Source organism: Ananas comosus, linkage group 14 (assembly GCF_001540865.1).
Source record: "Ananas comosus cultivar F153 linkage group 14, ASM154086v1, whole genome shotgun sequence".
Lineage (NCBI taxonomy): Eukaryota > Viridiplantae > Streptophyta > Magnoliopsida > Poales > Bromeliaceae > Ananas > Ananas comosus.
In genome coordinates this window covers 10,396,032-10,415,736 of record NC_033634.1, presented here as the reverse complement: position 1 = coordinate 10,415,736, position 19,705 = coordinate 10,396,032, and the positions used below count along the sequence as shown (strand labels likewise).

Below are 19,705 nucleotides of genomic sequence, written 5' to 3'. Positions count from 1 at the left end.
CGATTCGAGAAGGTCGCATCTACGAGGAATCTCAGCCGTTGGATGATCATCGGTGACTCAGCTGGGTCCCACACCGCAGATATTGTCGCCTAAACCGGGTGTATAGGTACACCACGCACATCATTTATAATATATTTCTTTAATTAATATTATTATTTAATTATAAAATATTTGGTGCGGTGTATGCGCCGCAGATATGAACCGGGTGCAGGGAGAATTTCGTGCCGCCTCTGTCGGTGGAGGAGCGCTTGCGTTGGGCGAGTGGGCGAAGGATCACCGTACACGTGTGCTTTGAGCGGCGAGATCGTTGCTCCCCAGGCTGGCGCCAATCGGGTTGGACGCGGGCCGGTGGGCCCCGCAAATAGCAGCGCCACGTTCGCCTGCTGCACTTCCTAAAATGCCCCTGCTCTTCCCCTAAACTACGGTTTTACCACCGTGGTTTGAAAACGGTCTAAAGTTTTTGTTTTTATTTTTTTTATTTTTTTTACGGTTAATTTCGTAGAGCTCTCGGTAAACATATCGACTAACAAATATATTCCTACAAATCTTAATTTTTTTATATTAATCGCTGCAAAAGCCCAATGATATTTATATTTGCTTTTTTGATTTATTACCGTTATTGCACTATTTATTTTTTAATAAAAAATAAATAAAATGATATTTTTGTCATCAAAAATATATCTATTTAAAAATTTCGACGGTTNAAATAAATAGTGCAATAACGGTAAACATATCGACTAACAAATATATTCCTACAAATCTTAATTTTTTTATATTAATCGCTGCAAAAGCCCAATGATATTTATATTTGCTTTTTTGATTTATTACCGTTATTGCACTATTTATTTTTTAATAAAAAATAAATAAAATGATATTTTTGTCATCAAAAATATATCTATTTAAAAATTTCGACGGTTAGAATTGAACAAAAATGTCCTTCTAAAAATTTCCAACTTTTTTCTACCATCATTAATAATATAAGAGGGATAAAAATATTAATTTATCTCATTCACTAATCAGTATTAAGTACTTTACTTATTGTTAATTATATTGTTTTAATGAATCCTACAGCGGGGGTATATTTGAAAATGTTAGGACTTTTGTAAGAATAAATATAAAATATTCCTACAGCGGGATATATTTGAAAATATTAAGACTTTTATAAAAATAAATATGAAAAATTAAACTTTATAAGGTTATATTTGCTATTCGATATATTTACAGGGAGTTGGATGCAATTAACCCTTTTTTTATAGCTAATCTCAAAAATAATCATAATAATAATAATAATAATAATAAATGAGAAGTTGAGGCCTCTCCAAACAACATAAAAAATAGAATATTTTTAAATAAGATATATAGTGGTGAATTAAGAGGGTCTTTTTTTTTGTGTTTAGCCACCTCAAAATATTTTATTTTATAATTACTTTTTATAAAAATTACAAATATAGAAATAACCCTAATATATATATATATATATAGAGAGAGAGAGAGAGAGAGAGAGTTGAGTTAGAATACTCTCAAAAGTACCATGAAGATGGTACTTTTGAGTTTTTAGTCATTGGATAGAGAGATGTGAGGTTGAGATGATGGTGGTAGATGGTGGTATATATATATATATATATATATATATATATATATATATAGAGAGAGAGAGAGAGAGAGAGAGAGAGAGATAGAGAGTAGGGCTACTGTACTCTTATGAGTATAGAGCCATTCGTACTCATAAGTTGTTTTTGATATTGGGGTTTTCGAATCAACGATTCATATCGTTAAACATGATCTAGAGTATTTGAAACTTCTAGAAAATAAATTTCGCAATTTTTCGCAATCATTATAAAGTCCACCAAGCGGGTATAAAATGAACAGTTAAAATCGAACGACATCCTAAAAATGGATGATCGGATCCTTCAATTTAAGATCGGAGTTATTGATCTTTATTTAGATAGTGAAGAGAATTTTCTATCAAAAATTCAACCTATTCCGATTATTTTTCACCGTTAGACTAGCAAATATCTCATATCGGCCGTTAAAAATTGTTAATTTTGTGAGCTTTTGATTCTAAGGTAAATGATATCGAAAAATTATAAAATTTGATTTCTAGAGGTTTTAAATGCTCTAGATAATGTTTAACGGTATGGATCGTCAATTCAGAAGCGCTGCCATCGAAAACAACGTATGAGTACGAAGGCGATCGTACTCATAAGAGTATAGTAGCCGGACTCTATATATATATATATATATATATATATATATATATATATATATATATATATATATATATATATAGAGATAGGCACGACAGTAGACAATAGAAAAATATTTTTAAGTTATTATAGTAATTTAGTAAATAGATTACGGTGTAATTACTCTGCATTGTAGATCTAATTATTTGTATCGCAAATTACGTTATTTCCATTGTTGCGTCGCATCCAACTATTACAGTTGGAACTACTGAGCATCCTTAACTACTGCTAATATTTTTTTTTACAAATGGCCCAATTAAATTTATAATTATAAATTTGGTCCTACCCCCACCACGTAGGTGCCACATAAGCGCCATAGTTTTAAGTTAAATGCGGTGAATCATTCACCGTATTCAAATACGGTGAATGATTCACCATATTTCATACCCATATATTTTCTTTATATTTTTTCGCAATACATATATATTATATTTTTTCAAATATGGTAAATCATTCACCGTGTCTAAGCACAATGAATGGTTCACCGTATTCAACTTAACAAACTAGCTCTAATCCCGCTCACGTGGTATTGATGTGGCGCCTGCGTGACAGGGTTATGGCCATTTTTGCAAATATAAATTTGTTGGGACTATTTTGAAAATAAATCATTTCCAGGAAACCAAATGCAAAAAAAGCTCCTAATTATATTGCATTTACGGCTATATATAATGAAATGGCTTCTAATTATATACTATTAGATCACTAACTAAATTTTGACTCAAATGCAATAGTTTAATGCTTCATTAATGACCCCATAACTTAATTGGTAAAAGAAGTAATAAAAAATGAAAAGAAAATTAAAAAAAATTCAGTGGGAGTACTAATTTATCTAAATACATGCATGTGCACATGTACCAAATTTTTTATTCATTTAAACATTTAATAACCCAAACCATTTGAAACCAAAGGTCATGAAAACACATGCATGTACTTCTTCATGGTTGTTTTTTTATTTTTTATTTTTTTTAAATTAAATTGATTATTTCTTAGGTTTAAGCTACAATTTAAGTCAAATGGTGGAGTTTGGTTGACCAAATGGGTTAAATGTTCTTCAAACTTGAATCTAAACATGTTTTGTTTAATTCTCTTCATATTTATTATTAGACCTTTTCTTCATTTTTCTTTTCCACAAGATTATCAAACCCTAATATGATTTTTTTTTTTTTTACTTCTCTTTTATACTTTTGGTTTGCCTAATTATTGCACCATAAAATTTCAAATTTTATAAAAGATTAAATTACAGAAAACCTCTTTATAAATATTCATTTTTCACTTTTACTCTCTAACTTTCAAAAATCTATGTTTTACTCCCTCAACATTTCAAATTATTGCATTTAGTCCCACTCCGTCAAGGTTCCATTGTCATTCTGTCCATTTGTTATAATTAATATCTAAAATACCCTCGTAATGACAGAAATATATTAAAAAAAAATTTCTTATAGGAAAAGTAATAGTAATTTAATTCTGAAAATATTTCTAAAATTCTAATGGATAGATTTTTAAAAGTCAAGAAAAAAAAAAAGCAAAAAAGCAGGTATTTATAAAAAGTTTTCTATAATTTAACCAAACGAAAAAAATAGTATTTTTGTTTTTCTAAAAAATATCCGAAAAATAAAAATATAATTTTTTTATGAAATTTGAAAAATAAATTAAAAAAAAGGGCTTGATTTTCTTTTTAAATACAAAAAATTAAAATAAATTTTTTTTTTGAATATTTTTTTTTCCACGTTTTTCCGACAAACCAAACACCCTCCAATTAATCAACCCATTCATCAATGGCAAATAAGGTAAATTCCCCAAACTCCAGGGGCATTTTCTCTTGCCCCCTCTCATTGCCAGATCTACTCTTCTCACTTCTTTAGCATATTTTGCTCCACTCCTTTCCCCAACCCCCCACTCATTCACTCACCACTTCACTGACTCCAGGCTCCGCTCGTTGCCTCCCTCAGTCGTTCCTTGTACTCAATTGTGCAGAATCTGTTACGTCGCGCAATGCGGAACAATTTGCTCGCGCTCGCAGTCGTTCTGCTCTTGTCGGCGCTGGCGTTACCGGCGCCGTGCCGCGGGCACAACATCACGAAGATCCTCGCGGAGCACCCGGAGTTCTCGACATTCAACCACTACCTGACCTTGACCCACCTCGCGAGCGTGATCAACCACCGGCTGACGATCACCGTGCTCGCCGTTGACAATGCAGCGATGTCGGCCATGCTCGGCCACCACTACACTTTACCGACAATCCGACACATCCTGCAGCTGCACATCCTCGTCGACTACTACGGCACGAAAAAGCTGCACCAGATCTCCAGGGGATCCACCCTCTCCTCCTCCATGTTCCAGGTTCTCATAAATCAATTTATACATATAAATACATAGATTTTTCATATTATTATTATTCTTGTTTTTTAAAAGTTATTTAATTTTTGTGGTTGTATTCAGATCTAGTATTAGATTGGATAGAATAAAATAAGAGAACGATATTAGAGAAATTAAATAAGGAGAGTTCAGCAACTTGCAACTGCTGATTCCTGTATATATAACTGCTACACAGCATGACTCTCTTGTCTTATCGTATACAATTTATATAACTAAGAGTTCTAAATATTTGGAAATGTGTATGTAAAAAAAGGCGACGGGCGCGGCGCCGGGGACAACCGGCTACGTGAACATCTCCGACCACAAGGCGGGGCACGTGACGTTCGCCGCCGAGGACTCGCCGGATGTGCAGGCGACGTTCGTGAAGTCGATCAAGGAGATGCCCTACAACCTCTCCGTCATCCAGATCAACTCCGTGCTCTCGTCGCCGGAGGCGGAGGCCCCCGCGCCCCCGCCGGCCCCCGTGAACCTCACCACCCTCATGTCGAAGAGCGGCTGCGCGGCGTTCGCCGAGCTTCTCCTGTCGACCGCCGACGTCGAGAAGACGTTCAACGACAGCGTCGACGGGGGGCTCACCGTGTTCTGCCCCATCGACGCCGCCGTGAAGGCGTTCACGCCCAAGTTCAAGAACCTGACGGCGGCGCACAAGACGGCGATACTGCTGTACCACGGCGTGCCGGTGTACTACTCGATGCAGATGCTCAAGTCGAACAACGGCGTCGTGAACACGCTGGCGACCGACGGCGGCGCCGCCAAGAACTACAACTACACACTCCAGAATGACGGCGAGACCGTCACGCTCGAGACCAAGGTCTGTTTATTTCTATATTAAATTATGTGAAATAACTGTTCTTTTTTTTATATATATAAGTGCTTAAGCAGTTAGAGAACGGTGTTTTCTTTAATGTTTATGTTATGCAGGTCGTGACGGCGACGGTCANATGAAGACGGCGGAGGACTCAGACCCGCTGGGGGTGTACACCATCGACAAGTTCCTGCAGCCCCGCGAGATGTTCAAGGCGGTCGCCGAGGAGCCGCCACCGGCCCCCGCGGGTCCCGAGGAGGCACCGGCGGACGACGCTACGGCCGACGACAACACCAACGGTTGCGTCAGACTCTACAGCAGCAGCAATTTCTTAGTGGGTGTGGTCACCGCAGCGCTTCTGTCCGTCGTGACAATGATGGTCTAATCATGCATCAATCAATCAATCAAAAGGTTATTATTAATTTTTTTTTTTTGATACTTTATTTGTGTAATGTAATTTATTTGGGGGGGAATAAAATAGTTATAAAAACCCAAAAAAAAAAAAATGGAAAAATGTGATGTGGAAGTGAGAGATTTGTGGTATTATTCTTTTTTTAGGAATGGTGGTGTGAAATGTTGTTAGTAATAGTTGTAGTAATATTTTGTAATGAATTTGGACTTTTGAGTGTGTTTATAGTGTGAGCTTGTATAGTAGTTTTTTTTAAATTAGCAGGGATTATGGATTAATTCCTATAAATTTTTATTGGGTGAAAAAAAGTAGAAAGAGACCCCTCAACTATAGGGCATTTTGAAAGGGGCTTCTTGTAATATCTAGATATTTTTTATTTATTTTAATTTGAATTATTTTTATTAAATAAATTATAAATTTTATTAAACTTGCCTCATATGAAAACAAATAAAAGTTGAGAAGGATGTTGCTGGTAAGATAATAAAGTTGAGGGGCTTAATTTCATAATTCTCTATAGTTGAGGGGTCTCCATGTAATATCTTTTTTACTTTTTCTTTATTGATTATTTTTTTATGTTAGTTGTACAAATATTACTTTTTTAAAAAACTTTTTTTTTTATTGGTTAAAGATCCATGAAACCAGGGTTTGGCATGTATATCTTACACCTTCTTCATTCAAGAATCATCTTTTTTTACTTATTATATTAATTTATTTTTACTAAAATTTATTTAAATTTTTGTAAATTCTAAGATTTGGGATGTAATATTTATACGCTTTTTAAGTTGCATCTCAAGTAAATGAGTGCACTCAAAAAGAAAAAAGAAAAAAAAGAAAAAAAAAAAAAAGTGGGGAGCTCCCTGAAGATTCTTATTCAGAAGCTCCCAATTCGCTGTCATGTATCAATTTTCTCTCTCCATTCAAGAAATATAATCCTCCCTTCTAAAATTTTAAAAATATTTTTTTAAATTTCAATATTAGAAAACTAATGCGTCGCAGCAGATTGAAAGCTCCCCAACGTAGTGTCGTTGAAATTTGTCACCCAAAAAGGGTCGTAAATTTTTTTTACAAAGTTTTATAGTTGAATTCAATAATTATTCCAAATAATTGAACCTAGTTGAGATAATGACAAAATGCAGGGAGTAATTGATGTAATTTTTATGCGGGAGTAATTAAGATAAGCTCTAAAGTGTGAGGAGACTTTTTATAATTTAGCCCCCTAATTTTTATAAATTTATATTTTACCCTCCTAAAATTTCAAGCTGATACATTTAAACCCCTACCCACCCCCTTGTCAGGTTCCGTCATTATTACGTTCATTTCCTATAATTTATATTAAAAATATCTTTAAAAATAATATAAATATATTTTAAAAAATTAAACAAGTACAGACAATTTGGTCATTTAGCTCTCTCCATAAACGTTATAATCTCCCAACAATATTTTTAAAATTTTAACAATAAAATTTTAAATTTTTAAAAGTCAGAAAAAAAAAAGTGAAAAATGGATATTTAAAAGAAAATTTTCTATATTTTAGCCCTGCTAAAATTTCAAAAAAATTGTGTTATCTCTCGAATGGATAGGTGTAAATCATACACCCCTTTTTCGGCGTTACAAGTAACATTTTCCTGATTTTTCATTTACATGTGAAAAGGAGCATGGATTATTATTATTATTATTATATATTATCATTCTAAGATGGATGGGATTAAATTAAGCAATAATCCAGCAGGAATTGAATAAAAGGTACTTTGCTTATGAAATGGTGAAAGTGGTGGGTTTTAGACAAGTAATTGGATCAACTACTTGTGGAAACTTCTAAACTAGTCCATAATATAGTTCTTGGTAACTTAAACAATTCACCGATTTCTCCTGCGCGTGAGCGATTTATTATTTCTTTCTTGCGATATTAATTCTTATACTAACTAAATAAAAGATGTTGAATCGTCCATCGTTTTATTATTATTGGCACAGTAAGGCTCTGGTGTGATGTGACCGAGAATTCCATTCAAAAAGAATTTTCATAGCTAAATAGTTTCTCAAATAATGTTTTATAACCGAAGTTGCTAAAACTAAAAGGTAAATCCCACATAAGGGCTTCAAACTTTAATTTCTTATAATTTCTAACTCGAACTTCCAAAATTATTATAAATAAATCTTACAATCTAACTTAGTTGACTAAATATTGATATAGGTACAACAGTAATTTTTTTGAGAGAAAGATAACATATTACCTGCTTTTTTATTTTTTTATAAATAAACTTAGATTAAAATGTGAATTAACTAAGATTCAAACTTAAAATCTCGAGTACCAACCACGAAACCCTTTGTCACTTGCGCTGGGGACGATCGGTGATACAGTCAGTATTGCGATCAGTGATTTAATAATAATTAAGATGCTACAGTACTTTTATATTAGCTTGGAATTGACAAATTTAGCTTGGATTCCCTTCTCTTCATGAATTGCTCTTGAACTGAGGTATACAATTCATGTTTCCATACTGTTAAAAAGTTCTAATGTATGATATTAAATTGGCTTGTTTTTGTGATTCACCTTCAAGTCTATAACCTGGATATATAAATAAGGTAAACATTTTCTATACCCATATATGCACAACAAAAAAACACTGTGTACACTCTATTATATGATGTATATCTTATACCTCATGATCTTACAGTTTAAACTCTTTTTGAGTAGATTGTGTAAAAAAAAACAAATTGATAAAACAAGCTGCAAATACATAAAAAGGCTCAACTGCAGCAGTTGAAACTATGCCCAAATCGACCGCAGTTTCATCTGCAACACTTGAAGAGAGTAATTTTAAACAGAGAAAAACTAACTCCCCTGAGAATCTTCTTAATAGATTTTTTTTTTTTTTCTACGTAAGGGGTAATCTCACCGCCTCACATATAAAATGATAGAAATTCATAAATACACTTTTCAACCGTATGAAATCAAACAAAGTACTTACAATTGCAGCATTTTCTACTACGTCCAACCAAATAAAATACATGCAATTATAATTGCGGCATTTTCAACTGCATGCATTTCTATCTATACTGCTTTTACAATTACGTCGAACCAAACAGCCCATAAGTGTAACTTCTTGAGCATTGGGATGACAAAGCGTAATTCGATTGAGGTTTAACCTAGAATTAACATGTACAAAATAGGGTGGAAAACAAAAGGCTCCTTTTTAAACTTCCTCATATTCATGCATATTACAAAAGGTAATTACTGATATTAGAACGATCATTTCACACATACTAGCTCATTTCATCTGCACTAATCAACAGGTGAATTATTGCTTGTAATCTAATTATAATGTGGAGTCCAAATGGTAAACCTTAAAAAAAAAAAAAAAAAAAAAAAAAAAGGAATCATAAAATTGAAACTAGTATTCTCAATATTTGTAGAAATAAGGAATACGCACTATAATGAGGAGAGAGGCTACTTGCTTTTATCCGCGGCACGTCCGGGAAGTAAATCGATTAGAAGAAGTCATCAGGCTTTCCTACTTTTATCTTCTGCTCATGCAGAAAGCTTGTAATGGCATTCTTCTGCCAGCTCTTGAAACTCCTGCAAGCGCCAAATCAAGATTTCAGGTCGAAATTGTTTCCTTTTTCAAAGAATTTAAGAGGGCTTCTAATGATAAAACATTGGATAGAATGTAAGTGCAGAAAGATTATCAAAAGAAAGAGCTTCCCAGATGTTAGATGTTTACTTTCTAGTTTAGTATGTAATACCAGCTGTATATCAGCAATACTTTCAGATGAAAGCAGATGGAATCACACCTAGCTTTGTACCGCAGCTGCTGCGACAAAACTAACCATTCCAAAATGGATGTTTGGACATCGAGAAGATCTGCCAGAAATAGCTTACGGATCTTTTCACGAAAAACAACTTACGGATCTTTTTCTAGCAGAAACTCCTCGATCAGTGGAACTGATGTCAATAAGAACGGCAAATAGCACGTCAAGCAAATGGTGCCTAAATCTGCCAGGAACTCCGTCAGAGTTTTAAGGGCATGTTTGGTTCATGACTGGAATAGGAATAAGAATAGGAAATGGAATTGGATTGCTTTGAAATGGAAAATGGAATAACGAATCATCCAAAAATGTTTGGTTCATTATTGAATCGATGTCAGAATCGAAATCTAGAATTTTTGAGAGAGCTATTTGATTAAAAGAGAGGAAAGTGATGAAGGGAGAGAAAAGGAGGTGCTGGTGAAAGAGGGTTTTGAGTAGCTTACTTTGGAATGAGCCAATCCGGTATTCAAAGCCGGATTGGGCACCATAAATGGATTTGGTCATTCAAATTCCAGAGTGGAATGGAAGTCGGAATCCTATTCCCTTTAAAACAAACAACAACTATTAAAATCAATGAATCTCATTCCAATTCTATAGTCCAAAATAGATGAACCAAACATGCCCTAAGTGTGTTGGGAGCTGACATCGGTATATTGACTAAAGAGAACAACAAAAGGTTTCAACTAGGGGTGGCAGTTCTCGACACGACCTGCGTAATCTGACACAACCCGACACGAAGTTAGCAGGAGTGGATTTACCTTCAGTTTGGATGACCCATTTAAGTCCGCTTGAACCGTTCACGACTGAATTCATATTAAACCTAAAATTTTTTTATATATATAAATACGAATAAAACTACATAAATACTCACATAATTATGTTACAATATATACACGCATCTCAATATTATATATAATTTAAGATTCAAAATAGTTATTAAGCTTTTAATCTAAACTTACATAATTTAAATTTCTCTGGTAAAAAAATTAATTTAAATAATTAAACGGGTTACGCAGGTCGTGTCGGGTCACCATTTAATTAATGGGGTTGGTTCAGAACCTTGATGAAATGAGTCTGATTTGGGTTAAAACCTCTATGTCCATTACACCCATATTTTGAGACGACCAATTTACGACACGCAAAATAGAATTGCCACTCCTACTATCAATAAAATGTCTAGGGTTCTAGTCAAATTAAAAATCCATCCTTGACATTTCATTCGCAGATTTGGGTAGCAGGGCGAATCCAACGGGGGCCCAAATATACCAAGCTCAGATTATGCCAGAGCCTAGGTTTTCAAGCTTGTTCAGGGTGAGGAATCCAGAAGCCACTGGCAAAGGGCGAGACACTGTGCCACCAGCCTAGTACAGCCTGCCACCATGCTTCGACAGAGATCCTCTTTCATATTGCATGCACAGTCGGCACAGGCAGCATGGGCTTGTTGGCATGGTCGGCACATGCACACCATGCCCGACCATGCTGACGGGCACAGAAATCCTATTCCAATATGTTCATAATTCTTACATTGTCATCACAGAAGACGAATAATCAGAAATTAAATTGGGCGACTCAAAATAACAGGATCCAAAACTACAAGACTTAATATACTATCTGCGATTTTAGTTATTTTAGAAACATAAGCTCTGGATAAAGTTACTTACTTGTGATCAAGATGAGCGATGACTTCTCCTCCAGGAAAAGCTGATTTCGTTGCCTCGTACGAAACTTTGATTGCTTGCTTCCATGTTCCGCGGATCTCTTTCTCGGTAGGTTTTCCATTTACTAGGTTAGGATCTTCCATCGGCAAAGAATATCCCGACAGTAGATGGCCCACCCACACACCATCTTTCCTGAAAACTTTTTAAGTGAGACAGAAAGAAACTAACATTGGCATGCTCACTTGTTTATCAGAACTCGGAAGAATCATGCTATGAATCAAATTGCCGGCAACAGTAACGGTAAATAAATGGACGAGAAATGCGCGCGGATGCCATGAACTCAAATTCGGTTAATATATAATGCAATCACAGAATAATAGCCCAATAGCCAATACTAAAAATATTGTCAGAATCGTATCTCGAGTGATGCAACCTGGATACTAGATTAAGAACAGTTCACTTTTTCTATCAACTGAGTTAAAATAGTTGACTATCAAAAGTGGGGATGCTAATGGATCTGGGTTGATGGAGCTCCCGCCCCGATTACCCCCCGAATGGGGCGGTAAGTGGGAACTAAATATATAGCCGCCCTAGATACCCCCAATCCGTTGAATAAAAGGAGCGGGAGGTGGGAGACCCCTTTCTTCCTTTGATCCGCCCTAATCCGCCAACAATACGCCAAAACCCGTTCCCGCCCCGAATGGAGCGGTAAGTGGGGCCAAAAACAAGATTAAATTAACCTGCCCCAAATCCGCCCCGACCCAACAATAAATGGAGCAGGACTTGGGGGACTCCTCCGGCCCCCAGACCTGCTGCCCTGTTTGCATCCCTAATCATAAGAAGTAAATTACGAAACGGTGCAGCAAGAACTTTCATCAGTCGACTTGTGGCGAACATTCAAAATTTTGAAGTGCAGAATTTAAAGGAAGGTAATCAATTTACCTTGCGCAAACCAGAACATAAAAACGATAGAAGGAAAACTCGATTTAGTTTAATCTTCGGCGAACTCACCATTATTACCGGCTTTATCACAAATGCAAATGACGACCCATTTTTCACAAAGTATAACTGAAGTGTCTGAGACATATTGAACCTAGCATTTTAATTGAATAGAATTCTGAGAGATAACCTATCAATCTAGCTTGTACTAGTCACCGATAGGCTCAATGAAAGATTGCTTTGCTGAATGCAGTTTTCTTACTATAAATTTCACATCCTAGGTCGTTTTTTTTTAATGCTGAAATGGCTATAGTAATTACAGATAATACTACTGATGACCATACAAAAAGAATGACATTTCTCAGGAATAACCTTAACAGGGAATGAGACTACTTACAGTATAATATCCATGTGTCGAGGTACATAATGACCCCCACCAATTCCAAGAAGAACTTTATCTCGACCATTGTTCCTGCATATAATAAAACAGGAAAGAATTGGTGCACATAATACAAAGAGGATCGGACAGAACATAGGACCAATTCAAACACCTAACATTTTCTTTTCTCCGTATAGTTTAAAAAAGAAAAAGAATTTATGCATATAATACAAAGAGGATGGAAACACAATATAGGACTAATGCAAGCACCTAATGTGTTTTCCATCTTTTTTTCTTTTTTTTTTTAAAGAAAGGCTACTAAAAAAGGAGAAATGAAGCATAGTGAAATACCAAGAAATTTAGTGCATGAAATTGTTGACAGTTGAATCTAGTGAATGATTTTCATCTATATTATGAAGCAAATTTGTGAATTCGCCTTACTATCAATTACTAAAAGCATTTCCACAGTACACTTCGTGGTTTCAGAATAGTAGGTAGAGAATATATATTGCCATGCCTAATATCTTAGTAGTACTTTTTATGGACATAGTACATACCCATGCCAATTTCCAACACCACCACCTCCACCAAGGCCAAGACCTTCCCACAGAAGCTGCAAGTATTTCAGAAAATTGGTTATGCATCTTTTTTTACCACCAACAAAAATTAGAAGTTAGATTAGCCGAACTCCGACAAAAATACATAAGATAACAAGCAACCAGAGAAAAAAATAAATAAATACTTCAGAGAGAAAAGACATAAAATCCACCTTGAGATCATATTGTTTTGCTGCTAATGCAATTAACAAAGATGAAAATAAAAGGAATATCAATAAGGAGATTTATTTCTGACTATATTTACAATAAAAGCAAATTTAGTTTCAAAGGCAAAAAGAATAATAGTAATGATGAAATGAAATCAGCATTTTCCTAATGCAATTGTGTGATTTTCTGTTTACACCAAGCCCTTGCTTGGATGTCAAAATAAGTTATCAGTGATAACTTATTCGGTATCAAGATTTTCTTTTGTGATTGAAAGCTAGGAATTTAATTTTTGCTCCTTAAAAGGTCTTGGCATTCATAATTTGGTAGGACAGCATATTTCACCTACGAGATAATTTATCTAATTCTAATAAAATAATTTGAAGGCCAAATATGGTATGTCAATCTAGACATTTGATCACAGTCCTCGTATACCAAATACTACAAACTTCTAGAGTAGATTAAAAAGATATGCCGAAAAAGATGTTCAAGCATCCAAACAGGGCCTAAGATTCGTAGACAACAGTAGTACTATAAAAAACATATCTAACGGTGCCTTGGATATAAAAAAGAAAATACAACATACCTTGGCCACTTTAGGGTTAATTTGTTTCTACTATATTCCACCAATTATCAAATTAAACTGACCAAATTTGCTCACTCTCATGAGACCCCAATGGCTTTCACTGCAGAGGTCTCATTGGCAGTGTCTTAGAGGACAAGCCCATAAAAATGCATTTCTATAACCAAATTAATACAACAAAGGTATAACTATGCTTGTAAACTACTCATTTAGTGTCAAAATTACAACCTAGCGTAATGAAACGAATTCAGTTCCCCACTGAGCTTATAGTCCTATAAATGCACCACTATAGTCACTCTAACTGGTGAGTTTTTTGCGGCAAGAAAATCATACTCAAAAGAAAAAATAGAAAAGAAATGAAGCTACTGCAGATATTTGTATAATGATACAATGTAGAGGAACGAGAGACAGTTAATCTGTTGTTATCAAGTAATGAAAGCATAGATATTTTACAATGCCACTATATAGCTACACTGTGAGAAACAAGCACAAGGAGAAGAACTACTCAATAGTCGTATAAAAGTCTGCTAAGAAAATTGATTTAACTTTTAGCAAAAATACATAAATTTCAGTAATAATCTTAAAAGAGATTAGTAAGCAATACTGGAATTCAGAGTATGATTAATATATGAACAACGACAGTTTGTTTTCCTTACAGCAATATTCTTTAGTAAGAAGCAGTCATGCTAATAAAACATTCAGAGAAATTTGAAATCATAATAAATTGATTGCACAGAAACACTCAACTAGAGCGATAGCTTGAGCAGCATCTTGTCTCTTCCAGTACTCTTCCGTGCTTCCTAAAATAATAAAATTGGGTCTCATCAAGTTGCTATGATTGCATAAATACGCTAATGATAAAGTGCTGAAAGATAAGTAGCAGAAACTTAAGATGGAAAATTAAACTAGTGAAGTTTCAAAGAGTCATTATCGTAACCTTCGACAATAACAAGAACAGTCGAGTTTACAAGTAGCAGACAAAACAAGAACATGATTAATGAATAACTACATTGTTTAAGTAGGGTTGTGGTGGTGCAAGTGCGACAATGAGGTTGATACGATGGAGCACAAATGCATAGGTTGGCAACAAAAGTGATATAAATTACATAGTTATTAAGTTCAGAAGATTCCTGTCAATCCCCCTAGCTCCACTCTATACCCATCACGACCACTACTGCCTCCGAGTCGCTAAACAGTCCCTCTGTCTCAACATTTCTCTCTCGCCTTACTGGGATATCAAATGAATAAATTTACTACTTTTCTCCACTATTACGAATGTATGAAGTTTTAACACCTATTTTGCAGAGCAAGAACTACAGATCAAACAAAATTACACCACCATTCAAGACTAATCAATTAGCCAAATACTGACAAGGTGTAATCATACCAATCTCCACAAACATGGTTGGTGTGTTAGTCACAGGTCCATGATGAGTTGCCTCCAGAGTAACCTTCACAAGTCAAAGAAAGAAAGATAGTAAACCAAGGGCCAAAGTATCTGTTCATTCACAAGAAGAGCAGCAGTACCTCAAACTCTGGCATGAGTCCTTGCTCTCCAGCAATCTTTCTCAGCAGCCGAAGCCACGGGCCGATCCGAGGGCTCGGCGGTGCTGCCCACCCCGGCCGTCCCCCAGCGGGCGGCGTCTCATCCTCCCTCAAGTGCGGCACACCTTTAAATGGACCACAAAGAAAGAATAAATCGGTTTTCAATCCACTCAATCGCGGTGGAACAACTCACAGTTCTAAAAGCTTAAGCTACCAGAGAACGGTGTTTTAATATTTTATATTCAACGCTCCCACTTTAGCCTAAGACGTGGTCTCAAATTAGAATGTCGAAAATTAAAGGAGATTAGGAACTTAACAGAATTCAAAGTCAGTGCCTCCTGCTCTGATACCATATGAAACATCTGATTTCCTCTAGTAGCCTAGAAGCTTAAGCCACCAGAGAACGGCATTTTAATTTATTATATTAAACACTCCCACTTTAGCGCAAGATGTGGTCTCGAATTAGAATTTTGGAAATTAAAGGAGATTAGAAACTTAGTGGATTTAAAGTCGGTGCCTTCTACTATGATACCTTACGAAACATTTGTTTTTCTCCAAAAGCTTAAGTTACCAGAGAACGGTGTTTTAATATTTTATATTCAACACTCCCACTTTAGCCCAAGACGCGATCTCGAATTAGAATGTTGAAAACTAAAGGAGATTAGGAACTTAGCGGGATTGGAATTCAGCGTCTCCTGCTCTTATACGATATGAAACATCTATTTTTCTCCGAAAGCTTAAGCTGTCAGGCAATATTTGTTTAACATTTTATACTCAACAGATCGAATTTTTTTACCGATAGGGTGGACGGTGAGGGCGGGGCGCGAGGAAACGGCGGTGTGGCGGCTGAGGAAGATGACCTCGGCGACTTCCTCGCCCGTGGCGGCCTCCCACCGGGAGTCGAGATCGTCCTCCGCGACGATGCTGCTCTCGTGCTTCAGCAGCCGCACCTCGCCGTTGGAGAAGCTCTCCATCCCCTCCTATCAACATCTCATTGCATCAATATTATGAGGAAATATTAGGGCAAGTTTCTATTGTCATGGATTTCAACCGAAACCAAAATTACATCATAGGATTCCACGAAAAATCAGTTTCAACACACCCAAAAAAAAAAAAAATCGTTTCAACAATAAAAAAAACAAAACACACCCAAAAAAAAAAAAAAAAAAATCGCAGCAACTCCAATTAAAACAAGCATTAGAACAAGAAAAATCGGTTTCAACACACCCAAAAAAAAAAAACAAAACAAAACAAAAATCGGAAGGGAATAGATCATGAGAAAAATGTAAAAAAAGAAAAGAAAAGAAAAGAAAATGCAATTAAAAAAAGAGGAGAAAATGAAATTAAAAAAAAAACAAAAAAAGAAAACGCAGCAACTCCAATTAAAACAAGAATCGGAACCAAAAAACTCGGTTAACAGATTAAAAATAAAAATAAAAATAAAAATAAGAATAAAAATGATCGAAACAAAGATCAAGGGACGGATCATAATAATGAAAAAAAAGGGGGAAATGAGGAGGAGGAGGAGGAGGAGGAGGAGGAGGGAAAGAGAGAGAATACGGCGAGGGAGGGGCCGGGGGACCAGGCGGGCATGGCGAGGAGGGCGGAGGCGGGGCCGACGGACGCCGGGTCGGCAGTCGTCGCCACCACCAACGTCACCACCATTTCTCCAAACAAACTGGCCGGCTGTCTGCTCCTCCCCTCTCTCTCTCTCTCTCTCTCTCTCTATCTCTCTATCTATCTATCTTGCTTTTGGGTAGGCAATGGGGAAGAAAGGGGGGCGGACGCCTGCGAATAATAAATTGAACGCGGAAGGCTGCTGCAGGGGCTCGAAATTCAAATTGGAATTGAGTTTGGCTTCAGAAAACAGCGGACTTTGGCTCCAGAAAGAAACCAGCGGAAAGTCGGCACTAGCGTGAATTTTATCATTCCATCGGACTACGTGCTTCTAATATAGTCGGTGTAAGTGCTTGCTTGTCGCCCACAAGTGATATTAATTATAGAGAAAATTTCAAATACTTCCCCAGTAGTTTTATACTTTCTTTTTTTAATACTATATAATTTAAAGTATATTAATTTAATGCCCTATAATTTTATTTTTATTTTTTTATTATTGATTTCACTAATTTTTTTTATTAAATCAGTGACAAAGTTAAAATTAAAGAGTACTAAATTAAATATTTGATAAATCAAGATGAATATCTGAAGTTTTTTTTTGTATATAATTTAACAAAATATTAAAGAGAAAGCTGACGAAAAGATAAAAATAAGACCACAGGATACTAACTTGATACATTTTAAACCACATGGTACTAAAAGTAGACCGCATGGTATTTGAAATTTATCCATAATTATATAACTAGTTGCAATAATTCTTACGATACGACTGACAGGTAATTAGAAAAAAAATAAAAAACAACGATAAAAAAAAAGGCGATAAAGAATGAAACTCATTGTGCCGATAAAGAAAGGTAATAGTCGAAGGAAGTGAAAGAGGAACAGTTTGGCTCACTGTAGAGGTGTGACCCGATTCGATTCAAGCAAAAAAAAAGAAAAAAATTAGGGTTGGTTCAAGCAAAGAAATAGAAAAATATGTAGAGGGCTTGAGCCGATTCAGGAGAGCCCACACTCAACAATGAATGGTTCAGTTCAAATAAAACAAGAGAAAATTCCGATTCGGTTCAAGCACAGAACGAGAAAAACATGTGACGGAGTTCAGCAGATTCGGAGTAGAGCTCACACCCAACAATAAAAGGAACGTTGCCATATGGCAAATTTAGGAAGAATAATGTATAGGTACTAATAGGTATAGAGAANCGCGCTATCTTGTTTTCGGCAGGCAATGGGGAAGAAAGGGGGGCAGACGCCTGCGAATAATAAATTGAACGCGGAAGACTGCTGCAGGGGCTCGAAATTCAAATTGGAATTGAGTTTGGCTTCAGAAACCAGCGGACTTTGGCTCCAGAAAGAAACCAGCGGAAAGTCGGCACTAGCGTGAATTTTATCATTCCATCGGACTACGTGCTCCTAATATAGTCGGTGTAAGTGCTTGCTTGCCACCCACAAGTGATATTAATTATACAGAAAATCTCAAATACTTCCCAAGTAGTTTTATATTTTCTTTTTTTTAATACTATAGGATTTAAAGTGTATTAATTTAATATTCTATGATTTTATTTTTATATTTTTATTGTTGATTTCACTAATTTTTTTTATTAAATCAGTGATAAAGTTAAAATTAAAGAGTACTAAATTAAATATTTGATAAATCTAGATGGATATCTGAAGTTTTTTTTGTATATAATTTAACGAAATATTAAAGAAAAAGCTGACGAAAAGATAAGANAGATTCGGAGTAGAGCTCACACCCAACAATAAAAGGAACGTTGCCATATGGCAAATTTAGGAAGAATAATGTATAGGTACTAATAGGTATAGAGATAGAGATATGAGTCCGGCGGGGTGCTTCTAATAGCACCAATTACTCGGTGCTACTGAGTTTTTTGCCGTTAGATCTACCTCTTTGACCATTTTCACTCTTAGATTATACTATTCAACAAATCACCCATTCAACCCTATAAGATCGCTATCATCCTAACCGTACAATCCTTCATCCAAGGGCTGAAAACCTAATGGCGCTAATGACTTGGTACTATTAGAAGCATTTCAGCCTAATTCATATAATATTGTCTAAAATAAGTTTAATTTTCTATCTCGTAACAATAGACTAGACTCGATAATCACTTTCATACACGCGGGTATCCGCAAATTACCCATAAATTTACGGACATAAGTACTATTTTTTTATGCAAGAAAATTATGGATAAAACATGTGTATATCCATTAAATTATGAATATTTTGGGTGACCTATGAGTACTCCCAGTTACCCCCATAAATATATTTATTTTACATAATATATATATATATATATATTAAATAAAATAAGTAAATATTCGTTTTGACTTACCTATCTCTATAATTCTAATTTTAATTTTCTTTGTGTTGTTTCAATATTCTATCTATTACTATATACTAAAGTGCGTGGAGCACTCTTTATTTATTGACACGTATTTTCCAGTTTCACGGGTATGGATGCTCTGTGTCTATATTTGCAGGATAAGGTGATCTAAATATAGGCCGCATTGCCGGCCTTGCGCCTACTCCAATAGTATTTCGGATGGCTTCTTCGATTTGCG

The 19,705-nt window shown here is 35.5% G+C and overlaps 2 protein-coding genes across 3 annotated transcripts; one reads left to right on the top strand and one right to left on the bottom strand.

Moving 5' to 3' along the window:
- On the top strand, positions 4,111–5,812 carry LOC109720355 (fasciclin-like arabinogalactan protein 2). Its single transcript, XM_020247403.1, has 3 exons — positions 4,111–4,586; positions 4,876–5,437; positions 5,544–5,812. Exons 1-3 carry the CDS (start codon positions 4,239–4,241, stop codon positions 5,810–5,812), a joined length of 1,179 nt encoding a protein of 392 aa, XP_020102992.1. The 5' UTR covers positions 4,111–4,238.
- Positions 9,265–18,510, bottom strand: LOC109720546 (D-aminoacyl-tRNA deacylase). 2 transcript variants are annotated; one of them, XM_020247748.1, is made up of 10 exons: positions 18,328–18,510; positions 17,069–17,235; positions 16,305–16,488; positions 15,491–15,633; positions 15,351–15,414; positions 14,711–14,763; positions 13,177–13,232; positions 12,638–12,712; positions 11,305–11,493; positions 10,564–11,140 (listed from the first exon to the last, which is right to left on the bottom strand). In XM_020247748.1, the coding sequence occupies exons 2-10, from the start codon at positions 17,171–17,173 to the stop codon at positions 11,005–11,007; spliced, it is 1,005 nt and encodes a 334-aa protein (XP_020103337.1). In that variant the 5' UTR covers positions 17,174–17,235; positions 18,328–18,510; the 3' UTR covers positions 10,564–11,004. The 2 variants fall into 2 exon arrangements, with proteins under 2 accessions (XP_020103336.1, XP_020103337.1); XM_020247747.1 differs by lacking the exons at positions 10,564–11,140; positions 18,328–18,510 and adding an exon at positions 9,265–9,413 and having other exon boundaries at positions 17,069–17,431.

Coding starts and splice junctions, on each gene's coding strand:
- LOC109720546 (XM_020247748.1), bottom strand. CDS start 17,173: ATGGTGGTGACGTTGGTGGTGGCGACGACTGCCGACCCGGCGTCCGTC. Junction 15,415..15,490: donor GACTCATGCCAGAGTTTGAG/GTACTGCTGCTC, acceptor TGACTTGTGAAG/GTTACTCTGGAGGCAACTCA. Junction 11,494..12,637: donor CGACACATGGATATTATACT/GTAAGTAGTCTC, acceptor AAAAGTTTTCAG/GAAAGATGGTGTGTGGGTGG.